General features: G+C 36.0%; 1 protein-coding gene across 1 annotated transcript in view; it reads right to left on the bottom strand.

Annotated features, from left to right (window-relative positions):
* SEMA3E (semaphorin 3E) overlaps window positions 1-17470 on the bottom strand; it is a 147496-nt gene that overhangs the window by 24696 nt on the left and 105330 nt on the right. Inside the window, exons 5-10 of the mRNA XM_054835466.1 lie at window positions 14739-14832; window positions 7831-7950; window positions 5517-5659; window positions 2620-2734; window positions 2208-2277; window positions 769-913 (exon numbers count right to left, since the gene is read on the bottom strand). Of these exons, the coding sequence (XP_054691441.1) occupies window positions 769-913; window positions 2208-2277; window positions 2620-2734; window positions 5517-5659; window positions 7831-7950; window positions 14739-14832 (687 nt within the window). The remainder of the gene's footprint in view (window positions 1-768; window positions 914-2207; window positions 2278-2619; window positions 2735-5516; window positions 5660-7830; window positions 7951-14738; window positions 14833-17470) is intronic.

Genomic DNA, 17470 nt, shown 5'->3' with positions numbered 1-17470 from the left:
ATCTTTTTTTTTCTTCCGTCAAAACATGTTAAATGCCCTTGTGTCACCAGGTAACAGAATGAAAGTGAATTGCCTTGTGTAAGCTTGTTGTTTCCAGTAATGATCTTATTTACATTGGAAAATATTGCCTGTACCTTAACTATATATATTTTTAATGTAAATATAGGTACGTGTTTCTACTTCATCTTGGTTTTATTTTCTCAGGTCAAGTCAGTAGGGACAATTTGTTCCCCAGAAAGTTCCATTAGAAAAAAACCCCATGGTTCACTCAATGCACTTCAATAAATTTGATTTTTCATTTATTTCTTTGGTAATTAGATTAAAATTATCAAGGTTCAGATTCAAAAAATATGTCAGCAGCCAAATTTAGAACAGTTATACTATGCTCAATAGAAGTTCCTTCCCAGGTAATGCCTTTACTGCTTCTGAACCCACCTTCTACAGGTGCCTCTTTCTACCCCTCTTGCCTGAGGTCCTAACTTTGGAACCTTAACACAAGGTTGCTAAATTGAAGTCCCAACAGGATTTTTAAAAACCTTATATACTTAATTCCACTCTTTTCCTTTGGGAAATGTATGGTTCTAGGACTTGATTGAATTTATTGCTGACCCATGTCACGCTTTTCCAGAATAATGCTAGAGTATGTATATATTCAAATAAATATATTTTGGATTGTGAAATCTGGAAGATTTGTACATTAGCAGCAGACTGCTTTTTCTTTCCAAATTCATTTACATAACAAGGGAATGGAAAATAGATTGTACTTACTGAACCAGGCCTCGGATAAGGTACTTTTCCTTCGTATAGAGCCCAGTGGTATTCAGGTCCTTCTTTATGAGCATATGGTCCATTGAAAGCTGCTCGGACACTTGCCATGTGGTAAACACATATGGCATATCCTCTAAATATATTGCTATGAAGTAAAATTCAAAGACATTATTAAAGCAATATGTCACATCCTGTACTGGTATTATTGTGCGATTAAAAAAAAGTCACATTTCAACAATATTCAGGAAAAAAACCTACTCAGTGTTTCCTATATGCTTCTCTTATAACTGCTGTGTCCAGTTTTCTTTACAAAGTCTTTAATGTATTTATATTTATAACATTTCTCTGAAGAAGCTTTGTGCTGTTATCCCAAAATTTGAAGATGTGAACACAGGCTCTAAATTACTTGTTTATGAACACAGAGGAAGCGCAGCAAATGGAACTCAGGTCTTATATGTCTTTAATTAGTGACTTAAACAGTTAACCATTTTTCTTCTCTAAGATTTTTCCTGTTGTTGTTATTTTGGAAAAATGAGAACCATCCTATGCTGACTGAAATGAACAGGAGTCTTTCTATATTGAGTGGGAATGTTGGTTGGTGTTATTAGTTACATCATCAAGATCACTCTATGTAGATCAATCCACATAAAAGTATCTTTTTTACTTTTAAATTTTATTCACCAGAGAAACAACTAATTATTTTTTAAAGAAGCATCAGTGTCTCTACAAAGACATTATCTCTGAAGACTCCAGAAGGTGATTCAGGCCATTTTAAGTTGGTGTCCACCTTTCTCTACTGGCATTGGGAACCAGTAAGGAATGCTAGGTGCCTGAATTCCTAGAGGACCAGATCTACCTTGCTTTATTAAAAAAAAATTGAAAGAAAAAAAAAATACATCAGGAGTGTGAAATAGTGGCAAAAGTACAGCTGCTCTTCTCTACCAGTTACCTCCTAAACTAACAGTTGGATCTCCAAGAAATAAGTACTACGTGCTCACACTTGAACCAGGCTGCTGTTGAAAAGGAGGCCACCAGCAACATCACAGCTGGTGTTTTAGGCTTCACTAAGAAGTTAGTAGGAGCCGCTCTCTATTTAAACTCGAATTACAGTGGAGCTCTTAAAGGAAGACAGGTGGCTCTGACAGGCTGCTCTCATAAGCATGCAGGAGTGCATATACTTTGACACTAGGAAATTTTCAAGCTGAGAAACATTTAATTAATTTATGATCCAGATAGACTGAATGACTGAATGAGATTTCAAGCCCCCCGAGTGTCATAGAGCAGTTTTTACATTAACAAGGAAGTCCACTGTGAATAGAACAGGGATTAAAGTGTTTACTATATATTTGCTAAGGGATATTTATCATGCAGCTTCTATCTCTTCAATAGGCTGTTCAAACATTCCTCTGTTGCTGCTATTATTTCTTCTAGTTGTTTACCTTGTAGTGTTGAAGAGGCCAAATATCACTGGATTTTTGTTATCACGAGTTTGCAGCAAAAACACATCCTCTGTAAAATTTAAACGCAATGTTATTGGTAGCAAACTACTTTTCTCAGCCCCAAAAGAGAAACTTCATTGCTTGTTAAAAGTATAATCCTATTTTACTCATATATGCGATTTAATTTTATGCAGATTTTAAAAGCAATCTTTGAAAACAATGCAATAAGTAAAGGCATAATTGATGATAGTCATCTCCATGTGTTTAGAACTTCATATACACTGGAAACAAAACACTAACAACCGTTCCCTGTCAATGAATGCAATTATAATACTTGACAGTAAGAAGTGTTATCATGAAAGTGTATGTTTTATATGATGGTTTTAAGTTTGTTGCAGTCTAGGATATTTACCTAATTCATCAAAATGCGTATCAATTCCATTTCTCCCGGGCACAGAGCAAACTAGCCTGGTTTTGAGGAAAGTGCTCCATTTATTCACAAGCATTCTCTGGCCTCCCATATCATTCTGCGTAGAAGGAAACAAAGGCTGATGGTAATTTGCATGAGTAAGTCTAGAAGCACAAACATCCCTGCTGAATTAGCCACTCATTGTATCTTTTAATGTCAAAAGCATGCATTTTCAAACCACATGTCTATTACTAGTATTATTTCTCTGGAGTCAGTTTTCAAGTAGGATTGCACTGATCAAGTCCAGGTCTCATTAAGAGCTGTGGGTTTATAAGAATTTTTTAATTCTCTACTACATCCATGGATATTTTTAACTATACAGCTGTTGTAAAGCTTTTTTATCTCTCATTTTTGTTAACTGATGTACTGAGTACATTAGCAAAGTTTAGCTTTGCTTCAGGAGCTCAGTGCAGGGTGAGATCAACACATTTGGAGACTGAAGTGCTGAACCTATCCATAGAGCTGGTACAGCTGGGGCAACTCTGAGGCAAGTGTCTACGTGATGTTCTAACAATTTCTCAATAACTTCATGTCATTCCTGCTTTGCTATGACTGTCTCATCTTTTTCTTGCTATTACAACTCTTGGACTGTCAAGAAAAGGGGGCAGTTAGTACAACTTAGTAATCAATTTGTAACCTTTGGGTAGCTTCCTCAAAGCTATGGCCTTATATTCAGGTAGACTGTGTAACTAACTGTTGAAGCCCCTGTATCAGGCTTGCAAAACTCCTCTCACAGCTTCATTCTAAACTACCAAACTTAACAGATTTCCTCAGCTTCACACTGAGATCTTACAAAATCAGAGATCTGTTTTCCTCAGAAAAGTAGAAATATACAGAGTAGATGACTGTGTTGCAAAATCTGTTCTAGCTCAGATGAAAATATAAAAACTGGGAGAAAAAAAGCCTGTTCTTGAATCACCAGCTAGCTATTTTCTGTATTCATTAAATCAAATTTGAATTATAGCATTTGGCTGTGAAGTTAATGTTCAGATGATAAAGCATTTGGAGTTTTGTACAAGTGGAATAGAAAGATCTGTGGGATTTTGGTTAAACCTATGCCTAGAGATAAGACATGCAGGTGGATGTATTTCAGACTTAGAGGGAACTATTAAAATAATCTATTCAGACATCTGCCAGAGCATAGGCCAAAGAATTCTACTTCAGATCTTGGTGCAGGCTTGAATTCAGAAAGCCAACTGGCTTTGTGAACATTAATATCTTAGGCTGCAATTTGGTACTTTGCATACTTCAGATGTTTTAAGTTATACATGAGTACTCCTTAAGAAATGTTAATAGGTAGTATGCTGGTGAGCATATGTGACATATCCTATACATTGAGGTGACAGGAGATTTTTAACTTGTATCTTGCTCTTTGCACAATAGTTTTAGGAAAGTATCCCCTACAGTTAGGAGAGGGAATATAATTTTTTTTTTCAGAAACAAAATCAGATGCTAATAAATAAGCTGCTTCTTCCTTTCTTTAATCAGTCAGATGTAGTCCCAATGGGGATGGGAGAGCTCCTCTCATCAGCCTTACCGTAGTTCAATTAATAGAAAAGGAATGCACCCAAACTTCAGCAGTTGTTCAGAGAGGACCAATTATGGGCAGCTTAATCTGGGAGGTCGTATGTTAACAGTGCTCCTCTCCAGCAACTACCCGAGATCTTTCCTGTGGGGGGGGGCAGGGAGCCAAAAAGAGATGGGATCAGTACATCAGGAGCGTGGCCTGAGTGAGAAATGGATAATCATGCAGGGCAGTGGAGGGAAGCAAGGTCTTTTCTCATGATTTTTCTGTGCCTGCTGGTAAATCTGCAATGATAATTTGCTGGACAACTCAATGCTCTGTTCTAGTTTCCTATCTGCACAATTTTCCTTAGTTGCTGTTGAGGAGAAGAGGAATGAGATGAAATGAAAACATTAATTAGCTACTATTAGTAGCTATTATTAGCTACTATTTATAAAGCATTCTATAGATGGTTGACATTTTATCTCTCCTATCATTCATGCATCAGAAAGAGATTTTCAAAATTTACAGAATCACAGAATAGTTGAATTTGGCAGGGACCTTTGGAGATCACCTAGTCCAACTGCCCTGCTCAAAGTAAGTTGCCTTGAGTGAGCTGCTCAGCCAATTGCTCAGACCCATATCCAGGCAGGTTTTGAATATCTCCAAGGATGGAGACTCTGGGCAACTGGTGTCGGTGTTCAACCACCTTGCAGTATAAAAATGTTTTCTTACATTCAAGGGATTTCATGTGTTTCAGTCTATGCCCATTGCCTCTTGTCCAATCCAGCTGTCTGATAGGATAGCCATGGCCGCTGCACAAATGTCTGCTCCTTGCTGACAGAATAGGAAGGCAAGAGGGAATGTCAGAGAGGGCTGGTGGCTGGGCTCATCCTGTGACCAGGAATATGAGGGAATATCAATTTATGTCAGCTGTGAGAGCTGCAAGAGGCCTTGGACCTACTGCCAACACTAATGGTGATGGAGCCTTGGTCTGATTTGAGAATATGGATGGTAAGAGAGTCAGTCCTATGGGCAACTGCTATTACTGTTACCACATATCAGCACAAAGAGAGATGGAGTTGAGTAACAGGATTTCTGAACTTTGCCGTCCTCCCTCAGCAAAATTCGGCTTCAAGCCCAGATTTCAGATTGCTTTTGAATTTTCTAATGCTTGAGGCTGTTTAGATGGAGGGTTTTCATTCAGACCTATAACTTTCACATACGCTAACAGATGTTGTATTTGCCTTGGGGAGAAGGACCAAAGAAAGGAGAGTGATTTTTTTTTATTTTTTTTTTTTTTCATTTAGCTGGGGAATCAGAAAAAGGATCTTACCGCACATACACGTCCCACTCTGGTATATATAGCATGAGTGCTTGTCTCAGCTTCTAATGCTTTTTCAGTAAAGAAGAAATATACTTTGTTATCATCGTGGTCTTCATTGTCAGGAATCATGTATGAGCCAACAAATTTTGGTTCTTTAAAAAAAAACAAAACAAAAAGGAATTGAATTCAAGTTTATTAAAACATTCATTTATTTTTTTCAATCCTTAAAATCAGCTGGTCTCAAAGGAAAAAATAAAATTAAAGAATCAGGGATCTGTCAGTCAGAGAGCTACCTAAGGGGAATAGGGTGATAGAAATAGGAAAAAAATCTATTTTTTTTTTTGTGGGTGAGTATCTGTAGAATATGTGGAATACATTAATGTAAAACTATTTTTATAGCTTCAATTCACAGATCAATATTCCTTTGTATGTGTGCAAGAAAAAGACCTTTTTCCAGTCCCATTCTCTGGGGTTTATATGTTTTAATTTGGATTAGGCTAAAACCTGGCACTATTATTCACATAACAGCCTTTGATCCCGTACAAACCAGGTGTAGGAACGTCAACTTTGGACAAACAGCCTTTTAGATAAAGCAAAAGCTCAGCTAATAGATGTTATATGAACATGTATCTTCATAGACAGAAGATGTATGGTGTATCTTTGTCATGAAATAAAAACCTTCTAAATTTTTCCTGTTTTGACATTTTGCTGCAAAGTTGAAACCTAAGTTCAGACTTCAGTCTATGCCTGTATACCTTTTAACCCTACACCAAGCAGACCTGTGGATGATTTCATCCCACTGAATTGTAGCAAAGTTTTTACAAGTTTTTTAAATGACAATGTCATTCGTACAATTAGTACGATTTCTTAAGAAGCAGCGGGTGATGTAAATATTTTCTAACTTCCTGTTCTCTATGAAAACAGTCATTGCATTTTAAGACATTGATACAGCACTTGCTAATTTTCTGAAGTGTTTTTAATATACATTTTAAAATATTCCCTTTCTGCAAATTTAAATTTCAAGTATAGACAAACTGAAAAGCAAAGTTTGAGACTATAATTTAGAGAATTCTATACTTAAAATAATGAAATCTTCCAGAGGGAAGAGAAGAGAAGAGAAGAGAAGAGAAGAGAAGAGAAGAGAAGAGAAGAGAAGAGAAGAGAAGACTTCATTTGCACATTGTGAACATCTACCTGATTGTTGCTACCCTTATCTAGCCAGTCTAAGCACTCAGTTTGGCAAAGCTCTAAGTATTGGACTTAAAGCATATCTAAGCATCTTCTAAACATATTTTAAAAAAAAAAAAAAAAAGAAAATAATTCAAGACTAAGGTCAGATTCATGTCAGAAGAATTATGCAGAAGAACTATTTTCTCTCTTCTGATCTGGGAGAAAACTGCCTTGAAATTTGAGAGAAAAGACTTCTATGACTTTCACTGAAAATATGATGCTCACCATATGTATCACCATAAAAGGCAATTGTTGACTCTCCTTAACAAAGATTGCAGCAATTATGTCAATGTTATGATGAAATATTGCAACACTTTTGGAGAAAAACAGACAGTTTTTTGATGGTTGGAACTGATGATCTTAGAGGTCTTTTCAACCTTAAGATTCTATGATTCTATGATTCTAAATCAAAATTCTGACTCTCCATTTCACAGAAATTTCAATACTTTGAAATTCAGTTAGATTTCACATTGAAGAGTATGAAAAAATTTCTAAATTTCCCAGCACATGATTTTTCTCAATATTTTTCTTGTGGAATATTTTAATTTTCTTCTTTATAATTGCCTGCTTTAACTTTTTACTTCATTTAACTTTATGATCACTGTATGTTTATTATTTTGCGTTATTGCATGACATCTTTTTACTACACAGCTTGGCAAAGATTGAGTTGTTTTATTGCAATATAAAGACAAAATGAGCTCATCTAGAAAAAAGAGTACTGTGTTCTAATTAGAAGCTACCATTAATTAAATACATAATTTTAAAGTATTATTTTAATTATATCTGGCATATCATGAAATAGTATAGAATACCCAGAGTATAAATTAAAAGTAATTTTAAAAGTGAAAAATGAAGGACTTAAAAGTTCCAGTTGTTAAATCTAATATGTAATCAAAGTAAAGATTTCAATATGTTCATCCTGGCAGAAGGTTCACGAAAAATTTAATGGAAAAAAGATAGTTTAAACAAATTCATCTCCAAATGGATATACCTATGCATGGACAGTATCATTTTAATTTCTGGTTAAACAGAAATTCTCTAGTTATCTGAAACACCTCTGGCTCCATGTTCTTCTTTCTCCTTCTTCCCATACCTTTCAAGAGGCGCTCACTGTCAGGTTCAGTTCGGAGATGGGCCATGCGATTCATGGTGCGAAACAGAGCAGCGTCTCTTCCCCAGTAGTCACTGTAGAGACCAGTAAATAGTTCACCACCTGCAGACCATAGATTAAAAAACAAAATCAAAACAATTTGGTAATGCTCTACTTATTGATTTCATTGCATATGATAGGAAATGCATTATAAACATGGCTCATTAGTATTTCCTCAGATTCAGGTAAGAGGGTGAGTCAGTAAGTTACATGCAGTCTAACCAGAATATGGACATGGTTTCTACCAGCACTGCAACATTTACTGTTGGAACAGCACAAGGACAAGAATTTTAAGATGCATTCATGGGCTTGGCCTCATTTACAAAACTGACTTGATGACTTTGGGATAGATTCACGCACAAACCATGAAGGCATTAAATTAACATCTAACCTCACCTGCCACAAAAAACATCTGCTACATCAGGTACCTAAGTTCAAAGATCTCACTGTCATTCCAGTAGTGCCTGGCCCTAGAGACACCTACCCTTTGCTGGCGCCTAAATTTTCACCAGTGCAAAGACTCTGACCAGTGGTTTGCTTCTGAGCACTTCCAGACATGCCCTGGTCTTGCTAATGAGAAGCAACAAATTGCTTGGGCCCAGAACTGGAGGGACCATGTTAGGTTTATGAGGAGCCAGAAATAATAGGAGCCAGAAAATGGGGTGAAAATGCAGCAGCAGGTTTCAGAGGATGCAGTGCTAAGCAATAGTGGTAGCTGCCCCGAACCACTGATCACGGCTACACTGCATGGATACAGCTCAAGGCTAAACCGTACCTGGATCCACAGATTAGACCTCAAACAGCGGAGTGTTTCCTGAGCATAGTTATCAGATTGGGCTCTGTGCAAAACATGGCTGAAAAAAGGATTCATTGGTGAAGCACATACTGAAAATACTGGAGGGCTGGCTGCAGTTATCTACCCAGCTGGAGAGATAGCAGCAGTACCTGCTACCTTAGAAGTTATTTCTATAAACGAGCACATGTTTTATTAGGCTGAGGGGGTTTTCCAGTCAGCTTACTGGAGCTGTTCCACTTTACCTGAAATAAATACAGTTTGGGTGTAACTTGCTGAGGGGCTTAGGTGTTCATTAAAAAAAAATAAAAAAAAAAAAAAGAAAAAAAAAAAGAAGAAAAAAAGAAAAAAGAAAAAAAGAAAGGGAAAAAAAAAGCACCTATTTTTCTCTGGTCCAGCCATAACTTGTTTTCATCTCCTTATAATATTCACCAGAGTAGGGGCAGGACCTGAGATCTCATTTGCTCTGCACAACTATTTCCTGAAAAATTTATGGGAACAGAAATTGGGTCCCATTTTCAAAGGGTTTAGGCGGCATTCACAAATTAAGTAAGCATAGGACAATATTAGAAACAATACATTGATTGCCAATAACAGTGGAAAATCTATATGTAGTTGGGTACGACTGGATCATGCATATGTTCAAAAATCCAGCCTATCTCTATCAAACCCATCTAAAATTGTGATATCGGACATATCTTACTTTAGTGAAATACCAGCAATAATTCTATCTTGTAGTTATGCATGGGCATAATTCCCCTTAACTGACCAAGCATTAATAATAATATATTTCATATCCTTGTGGACATAGATTAGAAATTTTTTAAGCCAAATTTAAGATGCAGACAGTTATTGTCACTAGGTGGCATCCTTATGTTAGAAAATAACGCAGCAGGACTTAAACTGCACAAGAAGAGAGAAATAAATTATTTCCAGTTCGTGGCTAATATGAGTGGAGGTTTCAGTGACATGGCTTCCTACCCCCTAATCAAAATAAACATGATTTATCCATTCAAATAACATTTGCTGGTATTTATAAAGGATTATAGCAAAAGCAAGAATTTTAATTGTTGGTCTCCCTCAAAGTGTGAATTTTGTTTCTCTTAAGAAATAATGTATGAATTGAATGGTATAATAAGTCTGAATAATGATTCTGAAAAGTTTGTAGTTTGGCAGCTGGGGCTGGTTCAGAGACCTCTGCTGATTCAGAGCTGAGCATAGTTTTGCTTTACGCTTCACGATATAAAGAATGCATATTGCCTTGTAAAATATATGGTGGTGATTTAGTGTAAAATATTGGCAACTGAAATGAAAAGTTAATATAAATTACAGCATCAGTAGAAGTTAAGGTTACCCAAAACTAATAGAGAGCTTTATTTTTTAAACAACGCAGATCTGCTTAAACAACAGAATTTGCATCTCCGAATAATGTTCCAATCTTCACAACTCTAGTTAATGCATTACATTAGTCATAAATCCCCCTTTAAGAATTCTGTTGGAAAAACATCTCAGACTGGGTGTTTGGTTTTTAAATTATGGTGCTGCGTAATACAAAACACAATGTTTTTATCCTTTCAACACCGTAATGAATCTTGGAAAATGCATCAGTGCAGGGCAAATGATTCATCACATATTGCTGGTGATCAGGATTGACATTTAGAAGTCCAGATGTTCAGAAATTTGGACATGAAGCCTATTCCTTCTGTTTGACATAGGTATAAAATATCAGTCTATGTAGCTAACCTGCTGGTATGGCATTCTACCATATGCCAAGGAAGTTATCACTGATTTTATCTGTGAGATCCTGGGGGGAGAAAATGGATGTTCCAGTCTTGGATGGATTTTGTTCCATTAAAGATATTGTATAGATACAGAAATTAAACCTGATTTTTACCCTGAAGTGTTACTAAACTAAACATCAGACAAGTGTCAAGTGTGCGCACACATATCACCTTGCCTAAGGAAAGCGATGAGACAATACTGATGAGTGTGGCTGGCAAAGATCTCAGCACAAGAACACTCAACATAATTCTGAGATCTTTTTCACCTTTCATATTAAAAGCATCTTGTCTTTTCCTGTTCAGTACCCTTTTGCACATCCTTTAAATTCATATTACAAATTTTGAACACCACTAGGTTTTTACAGGTGCTGACTAATTCTAGATTTAGAGACAACCTGAGGCTGAGCTTTGGAAAATCCTGGCAAGATTTCTACTCTTTTCTCCTCCATCAAAAGGCTACTACTATGTAACAACTCACTCGTGTCTTGGTTGTAGGGTTTTATACACTCATAAACCAGTCTCTTCCAGCAAAAATCAACTGCAAATTAAACAATTTCACAGATCTTCACAACTCCTCCCCTCTTCCAGTCCAACCTCAGCTTCTCATGTATTTGACTAATTACTAAAATTTAAGTTTTAACATAGCCTAGTTAATCCTGCTAAAACTAGAATAGAATCTTTCTTTTTTTCCTTATTTAAACAAACAAACAAACAAAAAAATCCCATGGACCTCAAAAACCAGTTTTAGCTCAAGTGGTACATGCATACTTTTTAGCTAGCATTCTTTTCAAGACAACAAGTACATCAAAGTTGAGTTGGGACCACTTAAAGGATACCTTTATTTTTTGCACTTTTCTCAGAGTTAAATATTAACAAAATCAAACCCAAACTTTTTCTTCTAAACCCAAGATTTCTTAGATGACAATATTTAAAGTAAAACATTGAAGTATGTGATTTTATTAAAAAATAATATATATATATATATACACACACAAGGGATTTCTATAAATTGGCTGCTTCCACCTTAGAAGCAAATTTCCTTCATTTGTTTTTGGCATGTTTTGTATACCTGCTTCAAATTGGAAGGTAATGCAAACATAAGCTATTATTCATCAGTAGTCCTTTTTGTGTAAAATCCCCATTATATCACTTTCTACAAAGTGGACTAGCTCTGTTATGAATAAAGGAGTAGAAAGTAATGAGTAGAACATAAGCAGCACCTTTTGTGCATTTCCTTGACTGACAGCCAGTTATTACTCACATGACAACTAAAATCAGAATGCCAATTCACATTTTTAGCAAGTGGTACTTTTCACAGTAGGAATAAAACAAACTCAAAAGAAATTAGCTATTGCTTAACTGGTAAACTTTCTCTGTACATTAGTATTTTCTGTCACTCAAGTATTCTGTCTTCTGTTTTGAGATAATATGTAATTATTTTATTTCATTGTCTAAAGTAAAAGACACAAATACATTAAACTGTTTTGAAACTACAAAACCAGAAAATATTAGCAGAATGGATTGCCTGGATAGAAAAACATATTCAAATGTAGTTTAGGTTTTTCACCACTTTGATATATTGCAGGTAAATTAATTTCTCAGCTTTCAAGAGCTAGTGTGGCGTGCATGATCTGATATAGTTTTGGCTATTGAAAGCAGATGGGAGAGTTCATTAGAAATTGAAATCCAAAAATCTTATATGCAGATATTCTAAACACATACGTTCTATTCATCCTGTCTGTCACCCAACATCTATTCTGTTTCCTGATACTGACAATAAATTGCTAAAAGTTAATTGTTCATAAATTGAGGAATTTATCACAAGCTACTTTACCACTGAGTCATATAACCTGTAATAAAACTTATGACAGCATGGATATTTAGTTTTAAAGCCAAGTCACGAACTATTGTTTTCTTGAAGTGGGTATTTTAACTGATGTGTTGAAATACATGAAGAGATACAGAACAAGAGATTCTCTTTCTTCCTAAATTAATCTAGCTAAATCTGGTTCTAATTAGTGATGATGCAAATGATCCTTCAATATCAAGATTTTAAAAGCTTTTAAACTTTTATCAGAGGTATGTAAAGTTTCTTTGTTAGTCTAATCCTCACTGTTAGTCAATAGCCATGCTGGTGTAGGCTGCTGTGTTAACCGTAGAATCATAGAATGGTTTGGGTTGGAAGGGACCTCAAAGATCATCTAGTCCCAACCCCCTGCCATGGGCAGGGACACCCTTCACTAGACCACGTTGCCCAAAGCCCCATCCAAACTGGCCTTGAACACTTCCAGGGAGGGGGCATCCACAGCTTCTCTGGGCAACCTGTGCCAGTGCCTCACCACCCTCACAGTAAAGAATTTCTTCCTTATATCTAATATGAATCTCCCCTCCTTCAGCTTGAACCCATTAACCCTTGTCCTGTCACTACACTCCCTGATAAACTGTCCCTCTCCATCTTTCCGGTAGTCCCCCTTTGGGTACTATAGGCTGCCTTCACATTACAGAATTGTTAGCTTTGTGAGATTGTTTTTATAAGTCTTTGTCAGTGGATGTCCAGGACTGATCAACATTTACCAGGGGAGAGCCTGTTGAATGGATTTCTCTTTCAGATAAAACTGTGAGGATCCATAGGACCTCCTATAATCCAGGCAAATTAATGAATAGGCCAGAAACACAAGGACTAACCATTAGTCTTGAAATGCTCAGTGGAACAATCTGGCTTCCATTTAAGCAAATAAAATTCACATTGATCTCACAGTAGGAACATGATCAGGTTAATTTATTTACTTAGTTCTGTCTGAGGAAGGGTTGAGAAGGACTTCAAGATTAGACCATGAGGTTTCAGGCCTACAGCAAATTCCACGGGATGAGTCTTTGTTCCCAGGCTGAGCTAAAACTGGAATCTGTTCAAAGCTGTAGAAACAATTTAGAAATAAGGGTGGAAGAAAAGCATAACAATTTGTGCTTCATGGATTTTCGAAGTTCAGTCAAAATACAGCAGGTTTTTTTCTGATTCTTTCATGACTTCTTAACCCACTAACTGTTAAGAATTTGAGCTGTGATTTTTTTAATGGAAATTAACAATATTTTCATGAATTCCTGCAATTTGAAAGATTTAGCATTACTGATGAAGATTCTTCTTGTAAGTAATTTGTTAATGTAAAGGAACAAACAAACCTAGCATGTAAAAATACATGTATCACTCATCACCAATACTTCCTCAAAACCATGGGTGAGCTATATCATTGTAGTTAATAATCAGAGACTGGCTGTCTGATTTTAAAATACGAAGTCAAATGTAAATATCAAAGGGCCCTAAAATCCTCTAACTTTTTTATCTCTAAGAAGTTGAAAATGTATTTGATCTTCAGCCTCTTTTTTCTAGCTCTGTCTTTTAATGACTATTCCTTTTGAACGCTCAGTTTTCATCTTATTTATGTTTCTAAAAAACAGAAATCTTTGTGTTACTCCCTAAGTGCATCTAGCTTTCACCCTTTACCTGCTGTTCCAGTCTATTTTTAGTCAATGTACTATAATTTTGCCAAGTCTTTGTTTACTTGATCTCACAAAATGTTTTCAGGAAAACATTATAGAGGAAAAAACATATGGTTTGCCATACTACAACGTCAAAGGTCCCGGCCCTACAGCGATGTACTTACCAGCAAGGCAAAGAAGAGCACTATCTCAGCACAGCTTTCTGGCACTGCAGGACTTAGACTGAATTCTATTTTTATAACTGTCGAGTATAGGATCAACTCTTCTATCTGAGAATCACCAGTTTTGGATAGTTTTGTTAGAAGGCAGCATTGAAAAAAATCTATTTTGATCTCAAAAGCTGTAATTTATATAAACAATAAATGCTTAATATAAAAACAGTTAAATTCACATTTTTACAAGATGGTTGTTACACAGATTACATCTCAGTATATGAAAAAGAGTAAATGTTGTGTATTGGTCTCAGTGGTATAAAAGACTAAGCTAGACATATTGCTTTGCTTTGAATGAAAGCAGGAAATTTTGGTTTCCAAAATTACACAACAATCAATTACCTCCTCAGGATGGCACGTGTCATATAACATCTACTTACTTCAGTGTGACACCCTTGCTGGAGTTAATGCTGCCTGAGATGTAATATTAATGTGGGCAGCACCGTGAGGATTAAGTCTGACATGTGGAAGGTTCCGATGGAAGACTGACAACACTTTGGTGTGCTGAAGAAAGAGACTCAGAATGACAGATTGACAGGACCGTGAAGTTTCTGACATAAAGATCATTACCAATTAAGATGGAGGTGAAGGAAGAACTGGGGTCAAAAGGGCACCTGCCTCGTCCTCTCTCAAATTTGTGCGATTCCAGTTGAAACAGATGATCCTTTAAAAAAAAAAAAATCACAGAAAACAACATAAACCCTACAGGCAAAGAAAAAAAGACCTTAGAGATGAGCTTTAACTGTGTTATACCTTTGTAATGGATTGACTTCATTAGGCAGAGAACACAATTATCATTGCTCACTGATGTATGAGTAAAAATTCTCTGGGTTTCTACAAATCACCTTTGTGTGTGCACTGCCCAAAAAGAATCAGTAAAATATGCACTAAAATTGCATTTATTTCATTTCTGTGGGAGTAGGGAGTGAAGATTCCTCTATCTTTTCTCCAAATTATCTAAACATGAAATAGATATCTAGCCATGGAATGTGTTTTCCCTCTTTAAACATTTTTTTCCAGTAGTTGTTAAATATATCATGCTGTGTTATCTTCTCTGGGTAGCTTTGAGAAGTTTGTACATCTTCTTCATAAAAGTACAGTTAGGAATGAATCCCCAATTATGGTTTTCACAGCAGATGTGATTTCTGAAGTGGATTTAACAGAATATCAGTAAAAAAATAATATTGGCAACTTAGTTTAATTTGTCTGTATAAGGCTTTAAAGGCTGAGAAATAATTTACATTTTAAATTTTCATTTGCAATGCTACCTTAGTCCCAGCTTTCTCAAAAGAGCCCATTAATGTCTGATTAAAATATCAAGTGAGAGCACAATATTTTTTTAATTTACGTATTCCCAAAAAAGCATACCACAAAACACAGGGATAGGGGAGAATAAAAGGGTAAATAGAGAGAAAACTATGAAAGCTTCATAAAAGATATGCCGCCCAGCCATCAAGTGTGTGACTAGAAAACATTTTGATAGTCTAGCAGTTCCACTTGTTCTGTGTAACAGTTTTATTCAAAAGTCTACTGAAATGCAGATTATGTTAGATAAATGCAACCTACCTGTTCAGTAAATTAATCTCAGGTTCACATTGCTAATATACTAAGGGAAAGGTTTTGTGAAGCATAAAATTACACGTGACAGGACCCTAAATCCCCCAGAATTTTGAGACGGATCTGTCTGGATCTCTCCCTTATAGCAAACATTCCTAAAGAGGTCCAAGAGGCTTTTTAACCATAAAAATCAGGTTTCATTAGACCTGACTTTTCAGGTATTTATTATAATAACTCAATATTTGCACAGAAAAAAAGCTTGATATATCTAGACTGTACCAAATAGTGTCCTGATAGTCCGTATTAAAGTGTATGCAGTCCTTTTAGTCCTTATGTCATTATGGCAGGTTCTTTTTCCTACTGTTGGTTATCATTCATTTAATTTTGGGTCATGGATCTTGGTCTCTAGAATTTTTTTTCTTTTGAGAGACACAGAAACCTGATTATGTCTGCTCTCTGCAATGCTGTATTCTCCACTCCCCCTTCAGATCACTCACCTACATCCACTCATCCCACCCTACCACCTACAAATCTCTCTCTTCCCAGCCAAGCACAATTGCCTCCAAAGCAAAGCTAATGTTCTCTTCAGGTAGCTCCACTCATGACAGCTATGCTCTCCTGAAAAAAACACGTGAAAAAGACAAGGAGCAAAGAAGCACAAGGTATGCTAACTATTACATGGGATGGTAGACTGGTAAGATAATAATAATAAAAATATTTTTTTAAAGGACAGAAAGAAAAAAGATGTAAGGAAAGTGGGAAAGTTATAGAGCTGTTAGTGCTCACTCATTGAGGAATAATTAAATATCTCTATGCTTTTCATGTAAAAGTTAATCTTGAATTTGTCACAAGCCCCTCCCTTTCAAAGCATTACTCACTTCTTAATCCTCAGATCAGCCAAGCTGATGTACCTACCTTCCACGTCTAAATAATACATGCCATTTTGCTGCAACTTCTGATCAAAAAGTAAGATTCCTATTACTTAGAGAGTTTATATAAAAATGGGATATAACTCAGAATGCAGTTCTGGAAAAATAAGACATCTGCTTCATGTCTACTTGAAGTGAAAAAGCCACTCCAAAATAAAAATAGCAAGAAAAAAACATATCAAATTGAAGTAACGGTCCTAAAACTCACGAAGTAACAAGACATTCAGAATCTCACCTCTCCAGAAGCTCCTGTGTTGGCCTAACCCTGGCATGTTAGTGTCTGATGTTAAAGCTGATGCAGCAGAAAACAATCATCCTGGGTAGAGACTGGTGGTGCTGGAATATTATTTTCTGCTGTATCAGCTTCAGTTGCACAGCAGTAGTAACTATTCTCCCTCTGCTGTTGGGTAAATGTCAAACAATGAAGAAATATTTCTGTACGTGTGGAAATCTCAGGCCCATTCCGTACTTTTCAAACATCACGTACCAGGTATTTTTCAAAACTAAATACCATAACATTTTTGGTCAACAGTAGGAAAAAAAAAAAAAAAAGAGTAAGGTGAACTCAGGAAGGGAAAGAAAAACCTTTTGAAATCTTGAAAAAGGGCTAGGGAGTCACAATCGTCATAAAATATGATGTAAAGGAAATATTTCTTAAAACAATCTGTCTGTCTGATGTTTTTTATTTGCTAATCAGGTATTAAAAACAACATTACTCATTAAAAAGCGTCTCTTCTGGGATCTCAACTAAACTATTTGTCAATGAATCAGTTCAATAAAGAAAAAAAAATTACAGAGAAAGACATAAAAGTAAGT

Source organism: Grus americana, chromosome 1 (assembly GCF_028858705.1).
Source record: "Grus americana isolate bGruAme1 chromosome 1, bGruAme1.mat, whole genome shotgun sequence".
Lineage (NCBI taxonomy): Eukaryota > Metazoa > Chordata > Aves > Gruiformes > Gruidae > Grus > Grus americana.
Note: the sequence above shows the minus strand (reverse complement) of the source record. Positions and strands in the feature narration are given on the sequence as shown.